Source organism: Onthophagus taurus, chromosome 5, assembly GCF_036711975.1.
Source record: "Onthophagus taurus isolate NC chromosome 5, IU_Otau_3.0, whole genome shotgun sequence".
Taxonomy (NCBI): Eukaryota; Metazoa; Arthropoda; class Insecta; order Coleoptera; family Scarabaeidae; genus Onthophagus; species Onthophagus taurus.
In genome coordinates this window covers 5,173,032-5,191,270 of record NC_091970.1, presented here as the reverse complement: position 1 = coordinate 5,191,270, position 18,239 = coordinate 5,173,032, and the positions used below count along the sequence as shown (strand labels likewise).

Genomic DNA, 18,239 nt, shown 5'->3' with positions numbered 1-18,239 from the left:
CATGTCGGATTTGAATAAATACGCGTCGGGGTTTTTGACATCGACGACCGGAAGCGGGTTGAATGGGACGGGCGGGGAATCGTCGAATTTCAATAGATCGGATAAATTAAATTTCGAACGGTCGCTAAATCATCGTTTCAAACTCCATATGCGGGCTGTTTCTTTTCAACGTTAATTATTTGATTAGGATCTCGGTTGAAATACGATGCGATACGCGGCTCGTTAGACGTCGTAATAAATATTTGAACTCTACCGTGTGGTGGTATGCGTGTGTGCTATACCTCGTTTCCATTGTAGTTTACTCGCCAAATAATCATTTGATTGGTTGTGCGGTGAGCTAATATTGACGTATGTTTCGCAGGTATAAATCCACCTTTTCTCTCTCTTTAATATATACATATATGTATATATAGCTTTTTTGTAGTCGTTAACTTAATGCAGATACTGCAATCATACAGAGTCCTATCCGAGTTAGGCAACCAACATTGCATCTTCCCCCACCACCGAACGTTATGAGTTGGGTGGTAGTGGGGAGCTATGACGTCAGAAATAGCGGTATTATAGCATTGAAGTCACCTATGATGAATCTATATCCATGTTTATTTAGACAACTTCAAAAATGTCAATATTATCTATATCTAGGATAACTTGTAAAGTCCAGAACTTGCACAGTTTAGTATTAACACCAATACAACTGTGTACAGGCTATTGTCTATAATAAGCTTATTTTCCGGCGCATCCACCATTTTTTCTAAAACAACTTTATTATGAAAAATCTGAAATATTACTAAATTCCTTTAAAACGAATGAAAAACTATTCAAGCTGTTTTATTAATAAAAAGAAAAGCTAGGAATATTGTTGTCGACAGATAGAAAAGCCCCCTTAATTCAGGCATTGTTTCCGCTATCAGAAAACATTGGATGCGGGGCAAAACACGCCTCTCTCTGTATCCGACACGTTTCCATTCGGCTAATTCCACGAAAAACAACGTCGCCCGCCGCTACACCGGTATACGGCTACATCTCTCTCCCGACTATCACACGGCTTTCTAATCGATGACGTTCCCAGTGTGGCAAAAACAAACCTCGCTATCCCGTTTCTCTACATCATACACGAAAGAGCATGTATCAATATTGGTACAGCCAATTAAGGGATGAGAGTGACGTTGACGGATCGTTTGTGCGGAGGATTATGACGTAGATTTTTTGATTTCCAGACATTTTTCGCAAAACGACGTTATCTTCATCGTCGTTCGAGGTATTTTCCAATTATTCTCGGAGGGGAATTAAATTTTAAAGTTCGATTCGAACGATAGAAACCCCATTATCGAACGGTTAATTGCTCTGGCGCCGGTTGCATGGATCGATTCTCGTTTCAACAATACGAACGGATCTCTTCCGATAAAGGACGGATAGGAGTGGAGAGGCTGGAGAGGATTGCGCTTTCCACTCGCCACTTTTTTTTTCAAAAATTTTTTTTAGTTCGGCGAAAATGACAGGATGAATTAACGGATTAGCTGCCGAATCGACGCGTTCTACCCCCGCAATTAACTCCGGACGTTGGCGTCAGCGAAAATTGACTTTTAGGGCTCGGATATATTGCGGATTTAATATCGTTTTAACGGCGCACAGCGAAGAATTAAAATCTCAACGTGTAATGAAATAGTATTCTTTAAAAAAAACGGTTCCTGCGGGATGATATCGATCGAAATGGAGGTACGGGTTCGTGTGGTTGACGGGCTCTGGAAATGTACGGGAACTCGCCAGACCGAATCTACTGCATATTTTAGTACACCGATACCCCGGATCCACGAACCGATCCTAACACTCCGGAACCAAACTCGTCTTTGTCGAGATTCAAACAAAAAAAAAAAAAATTTAACGGTTGAGTATCTTATTCGCACATCATGAATGATGTGTCTTCTAAATAAAATAAGAATTTTTGTACTTCTCTTAAGACGGCTAAACTCACATTTTCTAGTTCTAGGTCTAGTGTTAGTTCTAGTTTTACTTGTTATTCAGTGCTAGATTCAATGCATGGCTGCCTCGACTTCTAAGTAATGTATTAAATAAAATTTTACTTTAAGTACTAGAGCCACTGCCTCGGCAGCATGGCTGCCTCGGCTTCTATGCAACACTTTTGTATTAAAGAAAACTTTACTTTATTTTAAGTACTAAAGCCTCTGCCTCGGCAGCACAGTTGCCTCGGTTTCTAAATAATGCATTTGTATTATTTATATAACGAATTTATGGTTATAACAGACACTTCCTTCCCCGCTTTAATCCGTTATATCGAGGTTCTACCGTATTTTCCTTTCCTTTACTTTCAAAGTAAACGAACTATGACGTAACACAGTTAGTTACTGGGGAAATTCAATTCGCTCCTAGAGGGAAACAACTCGGAAAAATTGCCCATTACACGAAGAACTGTAATTTCTTTACATTATCGTTTACAATTTCCAATAACTTTTTTATTTTCTATTTGCAGTGGAAACAACGATGGGGAGTTGTCACCAAATTATCTCCGGCTGCGGGTAAGTTTGTTGATTTTTTTTTAATTTGTATTTCAGGACGAATCTAAAACAATTCGAAATCTGCTCCGTTAAATTAACAAGGAACTCCAATAAATTAACCCGTAAAAGATTTAAAGCGTAAAAAAAATTTTTCTCGTCTAAAAATAACCCCTTAGGGGTCGGTTCTGTCGTTATTTACCGCTTTTATGTACGCCCACCGATATATCACGTTCTCTTCTAAAATTTTACGTTTTTTTAACCCCGTTTGAAAAGTGGGTTGTAAAATATAATAAATTATTTATTGTAAAATATTATAAAATTCGTGATAGAACTTATAATATAAGGAAAATTAATATATTTCGAAAGATGCTGCAGACGATACCTGACGTCGAAGCGGGATGAATTATGCATACCAGACTCCTTCGTGGGTTATGTGAGATGTTTTTTTTTTATTCGGTGGATGTAGAAGCGCAACCGACAAGAATTCCTGCTGATTAAATGCCGAAGAAAATTTGTTGTAGTGAATTTTTAATACCAATTTTCGTCAAACCGCTTCTAGTTTTACCACGGAAAATCCCAATCCGTGGTGGAAAAGTAGAAAAGAGCTTTACCCGGTTTGGACAATTAGGTGGGTGACTTTAATCTTCGTAAATTGCTGACGTGGGATTATTAGACGGACCTTTTCCAATTGTCTCTTCGGCTTTTATTGGGGTTTAGTTCACTATTTTCTTTTATACCAGTTAATTATTAGGTTAAAACGATTCAAAAATATATATTTTAAAGCTAAAACGTGAAAGAATAGTTTTTTGCGAGGACGTGGAGTGTCTCTTTCGCGGACAATGAAAGGAATCGGTCTGGTTAAAAAAAAACTCAACCCACAAATTCACAGATAAAGGCGCAATCCGAAGGCGGGTAATTTTTCATTGCTTGGATGAAAAGGGAAAAGACGAGAATGGGTTACACAGTGAATTATGGGACTCAAACAAAAAATTCGTATGTCTAAAAACATAAAATACTTGCATTGTGTATCGTTATACACACGTTATGTAACGGGTGTGACAAACTTAAAACTGCCACATTTAATAAAAGTAGTCCAACATTTACTTATATCACATAATATAACTCGGTCTTACTTTATCCGAACGATTTCTGATACATTACTTAAAAAATTTTTTATAACAAACTTTTTATAAACACGATTTATTATGATTTTAGCTCATTCATTATGTGTGGAGCCTATTGTTAGCAAATACTCGGTTGATGATGGTTTAAACCGAAACCGGTACCTACACTCAAGCAAATTAAAAGGCGAAAAAAATCAATTTTTTCTTGTAATACACTTTGTAACTCCATGTTGATTGTTGATATGAACACTAACAATAAGTACTAACACTGTTAAGCTTCAATGTTGTAGCAACACATTCCAAGCTAATTTCAAACCAGCTCTCTCACCCCATCTACGTTCACCAAAACGGTTCCTGACGGATATAGCGTCAATTATCGCGATTGTTATTGGATTATGCTACCGTTATTGGATACGAACCGCGTTCCAATTGACGGTAATTGCTTGAAACTTGAGCTTACGCGTCGCGAGGCGATTGCGAAACCCGTCGAAAACGCATCAATTGCGTGGTATTTCGGTGGGAGGTTGGGGTGTTTTGTAACCTTCAGAAGCGTCTAATTAAGCGTCTGTGTGCAGACGAGCGAGCCGTTAAACTCGAGACGCGCCAGTTTAAAAATAACACGGCGTTATGCTCCGAGATGTTTGCTTTTCATAATATCGAAACTGTACTCCGCTACGACCGCGAAGTTTAATTTTCACCTCCTTTTCACGAGGGTTATTATAGTTGGATTTTTTCTTTTTGTTGTTTTGGTGAAGGAGCCGGAAACTAAATTCTAAATTCAATAAATACACCTTATTCGACGAAAATAAACCGAGTCTAGAAAGTTTTAACCACAAAAACGAGCCGTTTCTAAAGAAGAAGAACCGAAATCCCATTATTTTAATTAAGACTCCCCCGGATTAATTCGCAAAGAGATTCGGAATTTCTCGAGGGAATCCTAGTTTAGTTTGGGAAAGAGTTTGATTTTAACACACGTTCGTGACCCGGTGCCTCTCTCAATTATTCACGTGTTAAGGAGCAGTAAAAACGCGCATAAATTACCGACTTCGATGGCACGAAGGCCACCGCTACGTTCCGTGGCATTATTATCCTTCTGGGCAATTTCGGGCATTATTCCAAACTCCAATCTTGATGTATACAGAGTGCATAAAATAAATGGTTGCGTTCGGGGTATTAGTTTTTCCAACGATTTATATATAGATAAAATGAAAGAGTAGTAATTTTTAGTAATTATCATTTATGAATTATTAAGGGACTGATTAATTTTTGGAAAGGATACACCGAAATGGAGGTTTCAATCAAAGCCTTGCGGATTCTGAGGGAGTTATTAAAACTTGCCTTCGCGGAAACAATGAGCATCCGAACGAGTCCCTTTGTGGGGATGAAACTACGGTGATGTAGATGTAGCTAAAGAACTTGTTCGTTCACGTTTGATAATAATGGAGGTAAAATCGATAATTTTGAAAACGGTACGAGTGGAAATTTACGTGCAATAATTTTAATGGCGCTCTCGGTTTTTATTTATCGTCGCGCCCGCTAACGTCCGCAACAAAACAATTAATTTAGCCATAAATTGATATTTCGGCGGACAGTTAATATTATGTGAAGTGGTGAAACTGTAAACATTGTTAAATAATAAACTCTGAATATTCAGCAAAATTAAAAACGACTTACTTAGAAATCACGGCTTTTAATAGGCATCGTTCATTAATCGCTGGTGATGTACGATTGGTCCCGGATGCTCGTATATTATGTTTAAATTAGCAGCTCGGAGTTTAGTTTATGGCTCCACCATTTTCGATTAAAACGGTATTGCCGCGTCCCATTCTGATCTATTGTATCGATTTGACCTATCCGTCATCTCCACCATTCGTTATAACAAGTTTGGATAAATTTCCATCCCTATTTCGATTCATCAAACTGAAAGATAATTAATATCGCATCGTAATTAGTTTAAAATTTTTGATCCGGTTGATAATAAAGGAAACTTACCGGTCTTATTTGTAAATCCCCTTTTCCTGTTGCTACTTCTTTTGCGAGCATTTTTCCTTTCCCCTCTTGTCCACTTCGCAACGAGCCCAAACGCTTTCCAATACGTGTCCATTTTCCGGCAAATTGATTCCGAACTATCCGATGTTATTTCCGGGGATATGACAGTTTTTGCGCTTTTCCCGACACATTTTCCTTTTACTCCTTTGTTGAGAAGTTATTTTTTCTTCTTTTCATGTCAAACCATAAAGGTTTATACTTGTTTTTGATCCACTTGTTTACCTAAATTAACAAAAAAATATATAAATTAATTTTAAAATAAAAAAAATCTAGTACTGTATGGCATATACATGAAAACAAAGCCTATAAGCATATAAAGGTAATAGTCAGAAAATAGCATCACTGCGCAAGTCTAATACTCAATAAAGTCTACGATATCTTAATACATCAACCATATGAAAATAAAGATAGAAGTATGAATGAGTAAGAATGAAGCTCATTACGTAATGTATAAGATGCCTGAGACATGACAACACTATGAGATTCTGTAGAAGATATAATGGTAAGACCAAGAAAGTTACTGCCCAAGCCGGACAAATTATCCCTAATATAGTAAAGCCTGGATGTGGCTACCTCCACAACATTACACTGAAATATCTTATGCCTAGAGCATGAAACTATCAAAGTCAGCACCTATATCTACCAACGATATCCGAACCATTTATACCCGGAATAAAATGATTATGCATCAAAAGCGATCTGTTCCTGACCTGTCGTGTTCCTCATTTCTGAGGCAGAGGTTGAGCCGAGGTCGCTTTTGCCCGAGGCGCTATATTGACATCATATCTATACAAAAACTAAACAGTCTTGAAGCTAATGTAATTTTAACAAATAGTTTGTTTTTACGTCCACTTTAGTATTACATGTCCCCACTTTTATTACACGACGATGTAAAAGCAATGAAATTCGCTTACAATTGCTATCATCATTACCAGACACATTATCCGTTAGAATTCTTTTACCACAAATTAGCGGCGATGCGATAAAATTGCTTTAGTTAACTCACTAGCAAGAAACAACAACAACTTTAATTAACGACATACACTTACTATTAACTTCACGATCTTGGCAAAATTGCATCATATATGTTAAAATCTTATTTATGAAACTTATCCAAATGTAAGAGTTAAAAAATAAAATCTAAGTCTAGTTGAATCTAGTCTTTGTAGTCTATTAATAAAGTTATTAATAGAAGTTGTTGTGAAGTCGTGAATTCTTGAGCTGGAGAGTTGAGTACGGAAACACCAGATTATTCCTTCGTTCAGAGTTCAAAACAGGAAAATATAAATGTTATATTATTTTTGGGTAAAAGAATTTTGGATGAAGATTAAGTATTTTCTGTTAAGAGATAAGATTAAGCATATCTCGTACTTTAAAAGTTCTAAAATTTTGTTGGGAAAATGTAATATTAAATTTGATTTGTGTTAAATCGATATTTAAAAAATCCCTAGGGATAAAGTCTGGAAGAATCTTTCCTTCATTTTCATCGTAACTCGTCGAGATGATTAATCATTACCCCATTTTCGTTCGATACACAGCACGTCCACCGTCTTCGTGACCGATTTAGTATTCAATACCGCCTTCGTATGCATAATTACGACTTGGTAAGTCGATGGGGTGGGGATCAAATCACCCCCCAAGAAAACCCCTCCGCCACCATCCCACTTTTGGATCCCTCGTCTTTCGTTTCAACGTTGAAACTTCTAGGAACGTCTTGGAAAGATGCCATCTGCCCCGACAAGGCTTCGACAATATGTTGTGTTCGGACTGATTTTATTAAACAGCTGGAAAAGTAGGTGGAGGCGAAAACTTTTCTCGTGCCGAAATTTAATGTATAGCTCGCGTGTACAGGACAGATTAGCGTCTTCTTCTTTTCGAAAACTAATTTGAGGGCGCGTCGTTTGTCATCGGTAGTCGACGGGGAGGGCTCAAACTGGCTTCGAACGTATTCGTGAAAGTTCGATGGGGAGGATCTGCAAGTTCGAGTAACCCGAGCTCGAATTTTGGGGAAGGCTAGGTAAATTACCGACCGGAATCCGGGATATGCAGGTCGAAATAATTAAACGCTTCCAGATCGACGATAAAGCGGCTAAAATGCTAATTCGACGCTCGTTAGCGTCGTATTCGTTACAACAAGTCGTAAATCATAGGATGCTTTCACTACACTCCCCACCAGATTCATTACGTTATTAGTGTTATTATTATCATCCCTTTGTGAACACAAAAAAATATTTTTATCCCATTTCCATTTAAACTCTATTAATAATACAGCTCATCATCAATTTTATTTCGGTCACGTTTTGAGTTGGGGGGGAAAAGTAAAGAAGGAGTAAATCAAAGTGTTAAGTACGGTTAATCCACCAGTTTAAACAAGGGCTTAGGTCTTATACCTTTCGAAATAAAACGCCGGGCGAATATAAATTTCGAAAACCTCCGTTTTCGTGGACGATTCGAAAACCTCCCCTTATTATCGGATGCAGACGGAACGGGGGATGCTTAAAAGCTCCCAGCTTTCAAAGCTTGAGGCCGATTATTAGCGCCATTAGTCCGGTATGAAAACGTCGTCGTCGCGCTACATTAACCCAATGTTATCAGTCCATTAAATTATTAACTAACGAACGTACTTTAATGTCACTTTATGGGATGAGTAAATCATTTATATTTTCTGTTAATTAATTGATGAAACAACATATTTTTTCTAAATCCAAGGTTGTTTTGCGGCCGAGGCGCTACCTCCATGGTATTTTAACTTTTCGGGCTTTTATATCATCTCTTTACCTGTTGAGAGGCTAAAGGTCTATCTAGAATCTAGAGGTCTCTTTACGGCCGAGGCACTATTTCTATCGTATCTTAACTTTTCGAGTTTTTATGCAATTTCTTAATCGGTTGAGAAAATAAGGCCGAGGCACTACATCAATCGTACTTTATCTTTAAAGATTTTGATACATTCTCTTCACCTGTTTGGAGTATGAGTCGAGGTCACTTTACGACCGAGAGGCTACATCCATCGTACTTTATCAAAAAAATCGTTTCGTCGAATGAATTTATTTTAATCGTAATTAATAGTGTTATAGTTTTTTGTTATTTTTTGTTGTTTATTGAAAAACAATAAACCATGAATTGATGAAAAGGCAATTTTTATAAAACGAATACTGCCTTTCAGCACAACTAAACCGTTCTAAATTGCATTGTCCGAGAGAATTCAAACGATTTTGTACCTTGCCGAGTTGCTGAACGCAGCAAAATTTCCTACAAACAAGCAAAATATTCCGGATAAATGTTCTCGGAAAGCGGATTCGACGGTCCGCCTGCATTAAGCCGTCTTTTACCTTCCCATACTCAAAGCATAAAAATAATGTAAAGTATTTTTTCTTATAAATCTTTTGAACAAAATTGAAAAGTGGAGATTAAGATTTACAAATAAAAAGAATCGGGTTCATAAGTCTTCTTAAACGCGTACTGTTAACTGCGGTGAAGTTCATGAATACATTAAAAACTAACGGCGTGCACTATTACTTCCATTCAAATTTTCAACGTCCGGAAATAACGCCCTTTCTTGTTTCCTAGCTAGGAAAATTGTGGGGGTATTATTAAGTCGCCCCGTTTTTAAGCGAGTTAATATTCCAGGATAATGCGCTCCGGATTCGTTCGAGGCTTTTGTTGCGTTTCGCGATAATTAAAACGAAGACGAGAAAATATTTTATTATTATCGAGAACGTCTTAAAGCGAAAACAATTTTAATTATATTTTATTTCAATTAAGTTAGTAAAAAAGAGAAGTTTTTAGAGATAGTACATGAGAAAACTGAATTTATGAATTCGAAAAGCGTCTTTTGGTCCGTACGGGAATTACCGAATTGAACTTTAGCCCCCCTTTCGCGTAACTTTCTCAGGAGTTAAAACTTGAGGCAGTGGATTGTTAGTGTTTCCCAAGAACGGGTCCGAAACTTGAAATTATTGCGCGGAATTATTCGCCGAAGCGGAATATAATTGGATTTGGGGTCCACCTGGAAGACGATCTCATCTTATTTCGTCTTCAAAAACCGACAAAAAAAATCCAAAAAAAAAGGATAATCTCTAAAAGGAAGGATCTCTCATCCGTTTTGTGGATTTTCTTTAATATTTGAGCAAGAATTCTATTTTCTTTGACATTTCGAAAGAAATTTTCTTTTCGGTTTTCGCCTATTACCAATCGAAGCAATGAATTCCACCAGAATCCTTCCCGATTTAACTCGATTTAATGAAGTTCTCGAAAACTTTTCGATGGCTCCGAAATATACGAGATTAATCCACCTTCTCTTCGCCCTCCCTATATTTCCCCGGAAAAACATCCCCCAGTTTTCCCAAACTACCAACCGATAAGCTGGGAATTTTTCATCCCCCAAATTTAATTACGTATACACCACCCAAAAAGTTTTCTAAAGGGAGAAAGTTTTAATATCCATAACTTCAACTATAAACACCCCTAATAAAACGCGAATAAAACAATTCAATTTCTTTGTCCCAAATTCAAAACTCAAGCCGCAATCTATTTAATTGAAAAAGTAATTTATGAAATAACCCACTCGAAAACGTTGGCGAAATTTGAAAAGGAAAATTCTCTCAACTATACACATCATAACGTAACGTTTCAAAAACACCTCCCTAACGAAGTGATTCAACCCCTGAAGTTGGCGCCACTAACGACATGGAAAAGCGGGAGAAGAGTTCGATTGTCGAGAAAAGCGCGAGACGCGAACTTCTCGAAAATAAAAAAAAATACCCATATACCCACGCGGGAATTACGTTCGCATGCAAATTCCCGCGGGGGGTTAAACGAAACGCAAAAGATAATGAGGGTCGATAGATCGAGAATCCGTTTTTAATTCGTTTGCCTCCCAACCCCAATGGTTTAAAAATATCGCCCAACGATTTAAAATGTAGATTTCCCACTTTTACCGAGGAGTAGTTCCGAGCAATCAACGCAAGAGAAAAGTTTTTCATAATAGGAATCTGAAGGACCAAGATTTGAATCGAGTGGAAGAAAGTGCTTGAAACAAAAGGTCCTTTCTCTTTTTTTTTTATTTTTGGAGGGTTTAAATTAAAAACCCTAATCCATCAAAAAAAACTTTTTTTTAACCTTTTTACTAGAAAGGTTTTTTTTGGGAAATGTCCCCTCAATCAATAATCGTGAACGTGGTAAAAGAGCGATTCAATATAGCACATGAAAAAAACATGCGATCTCCAGAAAAGAGAAGACGAAAAAAAATAAATACAAAGAAAAAAAAATAGATATAAAAGCACGCGTTCCTTTTGACTGTAACGCGTATAAAAGGATCGGAAAGGGATCGTTGAAAAGAGTGTCTCGGAATCGGTTCTTGTAACATGCAGATTTTCGAAGGATCCTCTGTAATAAAGATGAATTATGCGGTCGGCGTCGGGAGGCGTCGTCTGGGAGGTGTAACAGGGAAATGCACTCAAGCGAGCCGCCGACGCCTCCCGATTCTACGCTAATGACGGATCCTGAGCATTGATCTGATGCCCGGGGATCAATCAAGAACCCGGAGGCGGTCTACAGAACAGAATACATACAAACGACAATACCATCTAAGCGAAAGTGGACGGTGGTTATCCAGAAACAGACGTGGTACATTTAATTCGACTAAATGCTATAATACCTTAGTTTTTAACGCAGTAATCATTCTTGGTATGCTTCGATTTAGGTTTATTTTAAAGGGTCTCAATTGTAGCATCTCGGCCGTAAATGACCTTGACTACAATTGTAAATAACTAGCAAAAAAAAATTTTATTTTCAAGATTATAGAGAATAAACGCGTTAATCTAAATCCTTACTATCTCATATTTGATATACAGGGTGTTTCGGTAACTCGGGAAACAAATGTAACCACATGTATTAGAGTGAAAATGATGACGATTAATGTAAAAAAAAATAGTAAAAGGCCTCAAATTGCAAAGATACAGGCCATCAAAGTTAAGGAATTTTAACACATTTTTCTAAATAACCTAACCACTATTTATGGTAAAGCGTTGAAACTTGGTACAGTGTAAACTAATATCACGTAAAATCATTAGGCAATTTTTGAGTTGGTTCGGTACGCCAGACCGATATACAGGTTGTTCCTAAAATTTGTTTGCTCAGAACTTTTTTATTCTATCATAACCCTACATTTATTTTTGCAGTTTCTAATAGTAAATTTAGTTTAGAAACTTTTATCACTCTTAGAGAATATTGATAAAAACCACCGTTTCCGTATTAAATGTAAAAATGTTAGGCTCCGAATTCAGTAACACTAAAAAAATATAAATAAATAATCTGAATTGGCAATGACAAGTGAAAATCGAACTGAGCTGTCATAACTATTATGTATGCAACATGTCCAAGTGTAGATTTAGCTAAATCACATTTTTAATTTGTTTTAGTTGGTTTAATAAAAGAATCCAAAAACAATAAATTAAAAATCAACAAAAAATAAACAAAAAAAAACGACAACACTAACAGGAATAATAAAAAAAGTACATAAAACAACAACACAAGTAACAAAAAATACTAAAGGAAATGTCCAGAAACTTAGATTTCTTTAGTGCTATTATTGAAATCGGAACCCAACATTTTTGCATTTAACACGAAAACGGTGATTTTTATCAATATTATTTAAGAGTAATAAAAGTTACTAAACTAAATTTACTATTAGAAACTGCAAAAATAAATGTAGGGTTATGATAGAATAAAAAAGTTCTGAGCAAACAAACTTTAGGAACAGCCTGTATAGCATTGTTCCCGCGGACCAATCCAAATCATAAATTGCCTAACGATTTTACATTACATTGAATTATACTGTACCAAATTTCAGCGTTCTACTGTAAATAGTGTTTAAGATATTTGGAAAAATGTGTTAAAATTTCCTAACTTTGATGGCCTGTATTTTTGAAATTTGAAGACTTTTACTAATTTTTTTTTACATGAATCGTCGTCATTTTCACTCTAGTATATGTGGTTAAATTTGTTCCCCGAGTCACCGAAACACCCTGTATATGAGATATATGAATTTCAATATAATTACCAATCCTTCACCAACAAAAATTTATCTTTGTTCTCTTGAAATTCTATACTTAATTGTAAGCTGAGGTGATGTTTGATATTATTGGCATAGAGTATAAATGTAGCGCCTCGGGCATAAACGATACCCTCTTAAACGATACTCTTTAAGACAATAAAGTTTTATCTGTTTGCGGTCGAGGAGCTATCTCTACCTAGTTTTTTGACTATCTTGATACACATTAATTATTAGTAATCAATTGTACTACAAACTAACGTTACATTGGTTGCGTTGGTGTATAGCAGCTATTTGTACGCCAAGGTTACGACGAGTTTGTTTTCTGCTTCGATTTTTTAACATCTTTAAAAATCTCGATTGTACCACCTCAAAGATTAACATAATTTTACGATTTATACCGAGAGATCGGAGCAGTTAGCAAAGATAACGAAATTCCTCTATTCGACGATGTTATAGGCAGTTCTAAGCTACAGAACATCTCTGTAAAAAGAAATTAATGATAAATACTCCCTTGACAAAGTGAGTCGATCTGAATCGGTGAATGTTATGTTATAGAACACGGATATATTGGAATCTTGGGTCACACCGTAGCTGGAGTATGACAGTGAGAAGTTTATTTGTCTCTATAAATATGACATTGACAAAATGATGGATTGGTTGCGATAAGAAGGGTCATCAGAAATTGATGCCTTTTTTACATTTTTTAATATACTACGTTTGCAACCCGGACAGAAAGATGCTTCTTATGCAAAAATTAACATTTTATATAAATATTTTTCTATTTTGAATTGAAATTATACAAGTTCGACTGGAAAAAAGGAAAAAATCGGAATGGGACGTACGACAACTCCGAAAACATGTAATTTTTCACCCAGAGCTGTGCAGCTGCCAATAATACGTAACAGCTCCGGGCGTGACTCGAATGTCGGACTACTTTCCTTATAAATCAATTGTCGAGCAACAGATTTTCCGCTACGAATTTTTTTTTCTTTTTTGGTAAACTCCAAATGCAAAATAATCCTAATCAATATTAAAAAAATTTTCGCAAATTCTTTTCGTTTCATAAGTTCAGCATTGGATTTTGCACGAAATAAACGTGCAGATTCGATTCGAGTAACCCTCTATATCCACTTCCAACCTGAAATTGTGACCATATTTCAGCTCCTGGAGCGGTTGCCAACCCTTAACGTTGGTTACTTGTTACGGTTAACGGAAATCCACTCCTGATAGATGTTTTACCACAACCACATTTTCTTTTAACCAAATTTATTAAAACGTTGAATTCGAAAAAAATAAAAAAAAGCGTTTCGTGTTATGTATAGCCCTGCATTCGATGGGAAGGGTAATAATCTCTGATTTATAAGCGTTATTAATTATCCGATTACAATGGGTAACGGTACTGAACAATTTGGGAGTTGGAAGCGACGGGGGAATGAAAGTCGTAACGTCAACGGCGACACCCCCAAACTGTGCTTGACCCCACCGGATCCGTAATAGGTTAATTTATCGTTTTCGAAGGGGATTACGATTTTACAAAATTCGAATACTAAAAGTTATGGTAACAAATATAATTGTGATCCACTAAAAAGAATAAAGCCAAGGTCACCTTGCAACCGAGGCAGTACCTCCATCGCAGTTAAACTTTACCAGTTAAAATTAGAATACTAAAAGTTGTTTAGAATAACAAATATACCTAATTGTGATCACCACATCAAAGCTCCGGTTTTTTTTGGTCCTCCACATTTCATGACTCAACGATTCAATTCGGGAAAAAAACCGTTTAGCATACTCGGTGAAAAGTTTTGTAAATCGGGTCCGATCCGGTTTTCACTCTAAGTGTATAAGCGGGTTAATCGAATTTCAATGTAGTGCTAGTACAAACATGGATTTTTCAAGCGGGCTTCATTTTCCCCTTTTGGGAAGCTCGAAATGATATAAATTAAAAAGGTCATCTAAAAATGATTTGTCTCGTTATACGTGTATTAGGACGTAAAATTTTTATTTGATTTCGAAAACGGTGTAGATATCAAAACACGAAAACACGGCCGAGAAAATGACGCTTCATAGGGGACGATATTCATGCCACGTACGCCGACGACAATGTACACCATAAAATGTAAAATACCACCACCGACACAGGGCAAACGCGAGACGCCCCGGAATTTCGGGGGGCGATTTACGCGGAAATTTCTGGCCGTGGGGCTGTACGTGACCGCGCACTCCGCCCTCGCAGCAACCCCATCCCATAACTTTTATACGCGAGATTTTCCTCGAAAGTTGCATAAAACTGCCGAGAATCGTTAGGCAATATAAGTTTCGTTATATTCTTACTTTTCTTCTTTTCCACGTCCTCGAGATCTAAAAGAAATCTGCGAGGGAGTGGAAAAACAAATAGTTTTTCTTTCATATAACTTGATGTTTGTCAATTTTTGACACAAAAAAATTACACATATTTCACCAAGATTAAAATGAAAAAACCAGCGAATCAATCGGTTGCAATCGACATTTCAGCGAAATGTTGCAGCGACGACGAAGTGATCTTATGGGTGAAAGCTTTAGAAGCGTTAAAAAGCGTTAAATTAGACGAAGTCGCAACGAAAACAACGTTCGAAAGTTGTAAGTATTGCAAATTCCCCAAAACCACAAAAACATTAAGTAGTGATGAGCTTGAAGAAATCGTAAAATTAAACGAGTGGAAGCCGGTTTCCATAAAAAAACAAAACGACGATAAACTAAACGAACAAAGAAAAAAAGATGCCGAAAAATACAAACAATTAAGAGAAATGCAAAGACAAAAAGAACTCGAGGAAGAGATGAAAAGAAAATTCAAAAACATTGAAAAAAGAGATAATTATAACTTCCCCGCGAGAGCTTTAAGCTTATTAGGAGTAAACGTTGAAGAGTTCATGAAAAAACCCCGTTCAGAACAAATGAGGATTATCATGCAAAAACAAGAAGAATTCGGTACACCCGAAGATGAAGAAGAACCAGACACGACAGGTGGTTGTTGCGTCAAAAAGCTCCAATTATTCATAAGCAACATAAGCAAAGGAAACTTTACCCCCGAAGAAAAAACTGAGAAAATACAAAATCTTTTGTACCTACTCGAAACGCGGCGATGCTTCAAACTCAACGATCCCACTCATTGTAATTGTTTATTAAGCAAAATTGATATTCCAAAATTAAAGGAAACCGCAAAACTTTCCGTTTTCATCAAAGGATTAATCATGGAAAACTTTAACAAAGCTCTAAACGAAAAGATCGCTTCTAAATTCGGGTTAGCATCGTCCGAGGTTCAAGATAATTTTACTCAAGTTTCTGTAACATCAATCGAGAAAAAACCCGATGTATGTTGTCCTGATGCAACTTGTTTATGTAAACATTAACGAATAAATTAGATTTTAAAGTTTCGTCAAATGACCATCGTGTTTATCTTCACAGGACAATATCTAAACCCCATCCCCCCAATCGGGAGGAATGGATGGTATTGTTTGCCCTTCCCGTTCCGATATCTAACGATTGGTTGAATTTCTTTTTGCTCCTGTCCGTGTTAATCCAACGAACGGAATCGAAAAACGAACTTTAGCACAAAAGGGAGCGAGAAAAAGAACAGATTTCCCTCTAAATTGCAAGACTATCCTGCAAACCCTTAGATTCTACGAGTTTTTTATTTATTTTAACCTTTATAATACCCGACTTTTTTTTTTGATTTATAAAACCACAAAGAGAAATATTATGTACATGAGTCATTATTTAAAAATGTTATACAGTGTGTGTCAAAAGTAACATCTAATTTAAAAACGGTTCAAGAAATCTGTAGCTAAAAAACTTTTTACAATTTTTATTTTTCGGCAGAGGCACATGTTTTGTCTAACTCTGTATTGGTGTGAGGTCTCTAGTGGCGCCCATTCTTTGTTATTAACTTAGCCGAGGTCGCTTGCGGCCGAGGCATGTGTTGTTTAACTTTGTATTAGTGTGAAGTATCTTCTAGCGCCTCGGCTTAACAAATTTACGTGGTACATTCTTTGTTATTGACATAGCCTAGCTCGCTTGTGGCCGAGGCATATGTGTTTTCTAACTTTGTATTGTGATTTTAGTTCTGTTTTGTGAGTATGTTTTGCTTAACTTTGAATTAATCATCAAGAAAAACTCTCGTGTCGCTACTGAAGAGTATATGGCTGCAATAGATGACATAAATCTTAATTTAGTTTCTTAGAATGTTTGTCAATCTATACTTAAATGAAATAAAATAACATAATTGGGGTCTCGCAACCCCATAATATAAGGGTGAACTTGTCTTTATAAGAATTTCTGTCTAGGGATAAATAATTTTAAATGAAAGATCATATATAATTAGGTTTTGAAATTTATACTCTCTGAGTTGGTGTAAATTGGTTACTAATAGGTGGTGTACGAAGGTTCGGGCTACATTTACAAAAGGAGGGTGGAATAATAGCCGGTTATTGCGGACAAACGTAATTGAAATCGTTAAATATTTAGGACCTCGTCGCGTGCCAACGTTGCGTTGCTGGAAAAAGGGAAATTCTCCGCGGACCAAGCGTTTTGGGAATTTCACTGAAACACAATTAGCGTCGATAATATTGACGTTTTGTAAAACGGGTGTGATAAACTAAAGCCGGTTTTAAATAACAATCCAATTTCTATTAAATTTTCGTAAAACAAAATTAAAATAAAATAAATAAACAAAGTGATTTAATTTATCCCCAATAATAAATTAATATTAATGAAATAATGTCGTGTGAAATTCGAAAATTTGCATATATTCGTGTTGAATTCCACACCGCATAGAAGGAACCTCTGGTTATTTGCGCAGGACTAATTCCCAGTACCAATAGTGTCCAGCCTTACTTGTCTCGGCCACATTAGCCCGGGCAAACACGGATTTAATGTTGACCGAGCTTTCACGTTGAGAACAATGCAGAAACTATCCTTTTCGACCATCCTAATCCGCTTAGAAACCCTGCTCCGTCCACACATTACCCAAAACCTCCAATTGTTTTACAATTGAATATCGACGAATTCGCCAAAAATAAAGTATTTTTAATTTATTCCTTTATTTGTCTTCCATTTATTTATTTAGAATTGAAGTCGTGAGACGCTTTGGGAAATCTCCAAAATAGAACGAATCTATTTTGAAACGTATCAAAGTGAGCTCGACCGCAAGTACTTTCCTCTTTCCCTCTCTTCTCGCGAACGGCATCATTTGTTTGCGTGTATTTATCGCCCTCCCTCGGCTTTTGTAAACACCTGGTTAACTTTCCTCCACGTCACCGTCGTCGAGTTAGGTAACCGTAAATGCGACTAACTACTGTGTATACTGAATAGTTTCCTCGACATTAGTGAATATTTTGGTGGGAACCTTTGAGGGTAAACCCAAAACCAAAATAAACTTTTCCCAAACTAACTTTACGATATCATAACTATCTCAACTTCACTGATGATGTCTATCATTCTAATTTAATACATTTCTTTTATTTT

General features: G+C 36.5%; 3 protein-coding genes across 4 annotated transcripts in view; 1 reads left to right on the top strand and 2 right to left on the bottom strand.

Moving 5' to 3' along the window:
- LOC111426238 (Early gene at 23) overlaps positions 1-5,375 on the bottom strand; it is a 31,539-nt gene extending 26,164 nt beyond the window's left edge. The window contains exon 1 of the mRNA XM_071196197.1: positions 5,312-5,375. The gene's annotated coding sequence lies outside the window, so the exon portion shown is untranslated. The remainder of the gene's footprint in view (positions 1-5,311) is intronic.
- LOC111426234 (uncharacterized) overlaps positions 1-18,239 on the top strand; it is a 66,300-nt gene that overhangs the window by 2,473 nt on the left and 45,588 nt on the right. For both annotated transcript variants that reach the window (XM_023060665.2, XM_023060666.2), the window contains exon 2: positions 2,489-2,534. In XM_023060665.2, coding sequence (XP_022916433.1) covers positions 2,489-2,534 — 46 coding nt within the window. The remainder of the gene's footprint in view (positions 1-2,488; positions 2,535-18,239) is intronic.
- The window catches only part of LOC111426254 (Inositol-3-phosphate synthase), a 70,122-nt gene continuing 55,474 nt past the window's right edge, over positions 3,592-18,239 (bottom strand). The window contains exons 10-12 of the transcript XR_011640476.1: positions 5,630-5,908; positions 5,312-5,557; positions 3,592-5,253 (exon numbers count right to left, since the gene is read on the bottom strand). The gene's annotated coding sequence lies outside the window, so the exon portion shown is untranslated. The remainder of the gene's footprint in view (positions 5,254-5,311; positions 5,558-5,629; positions 5,909-18,239) is intronic.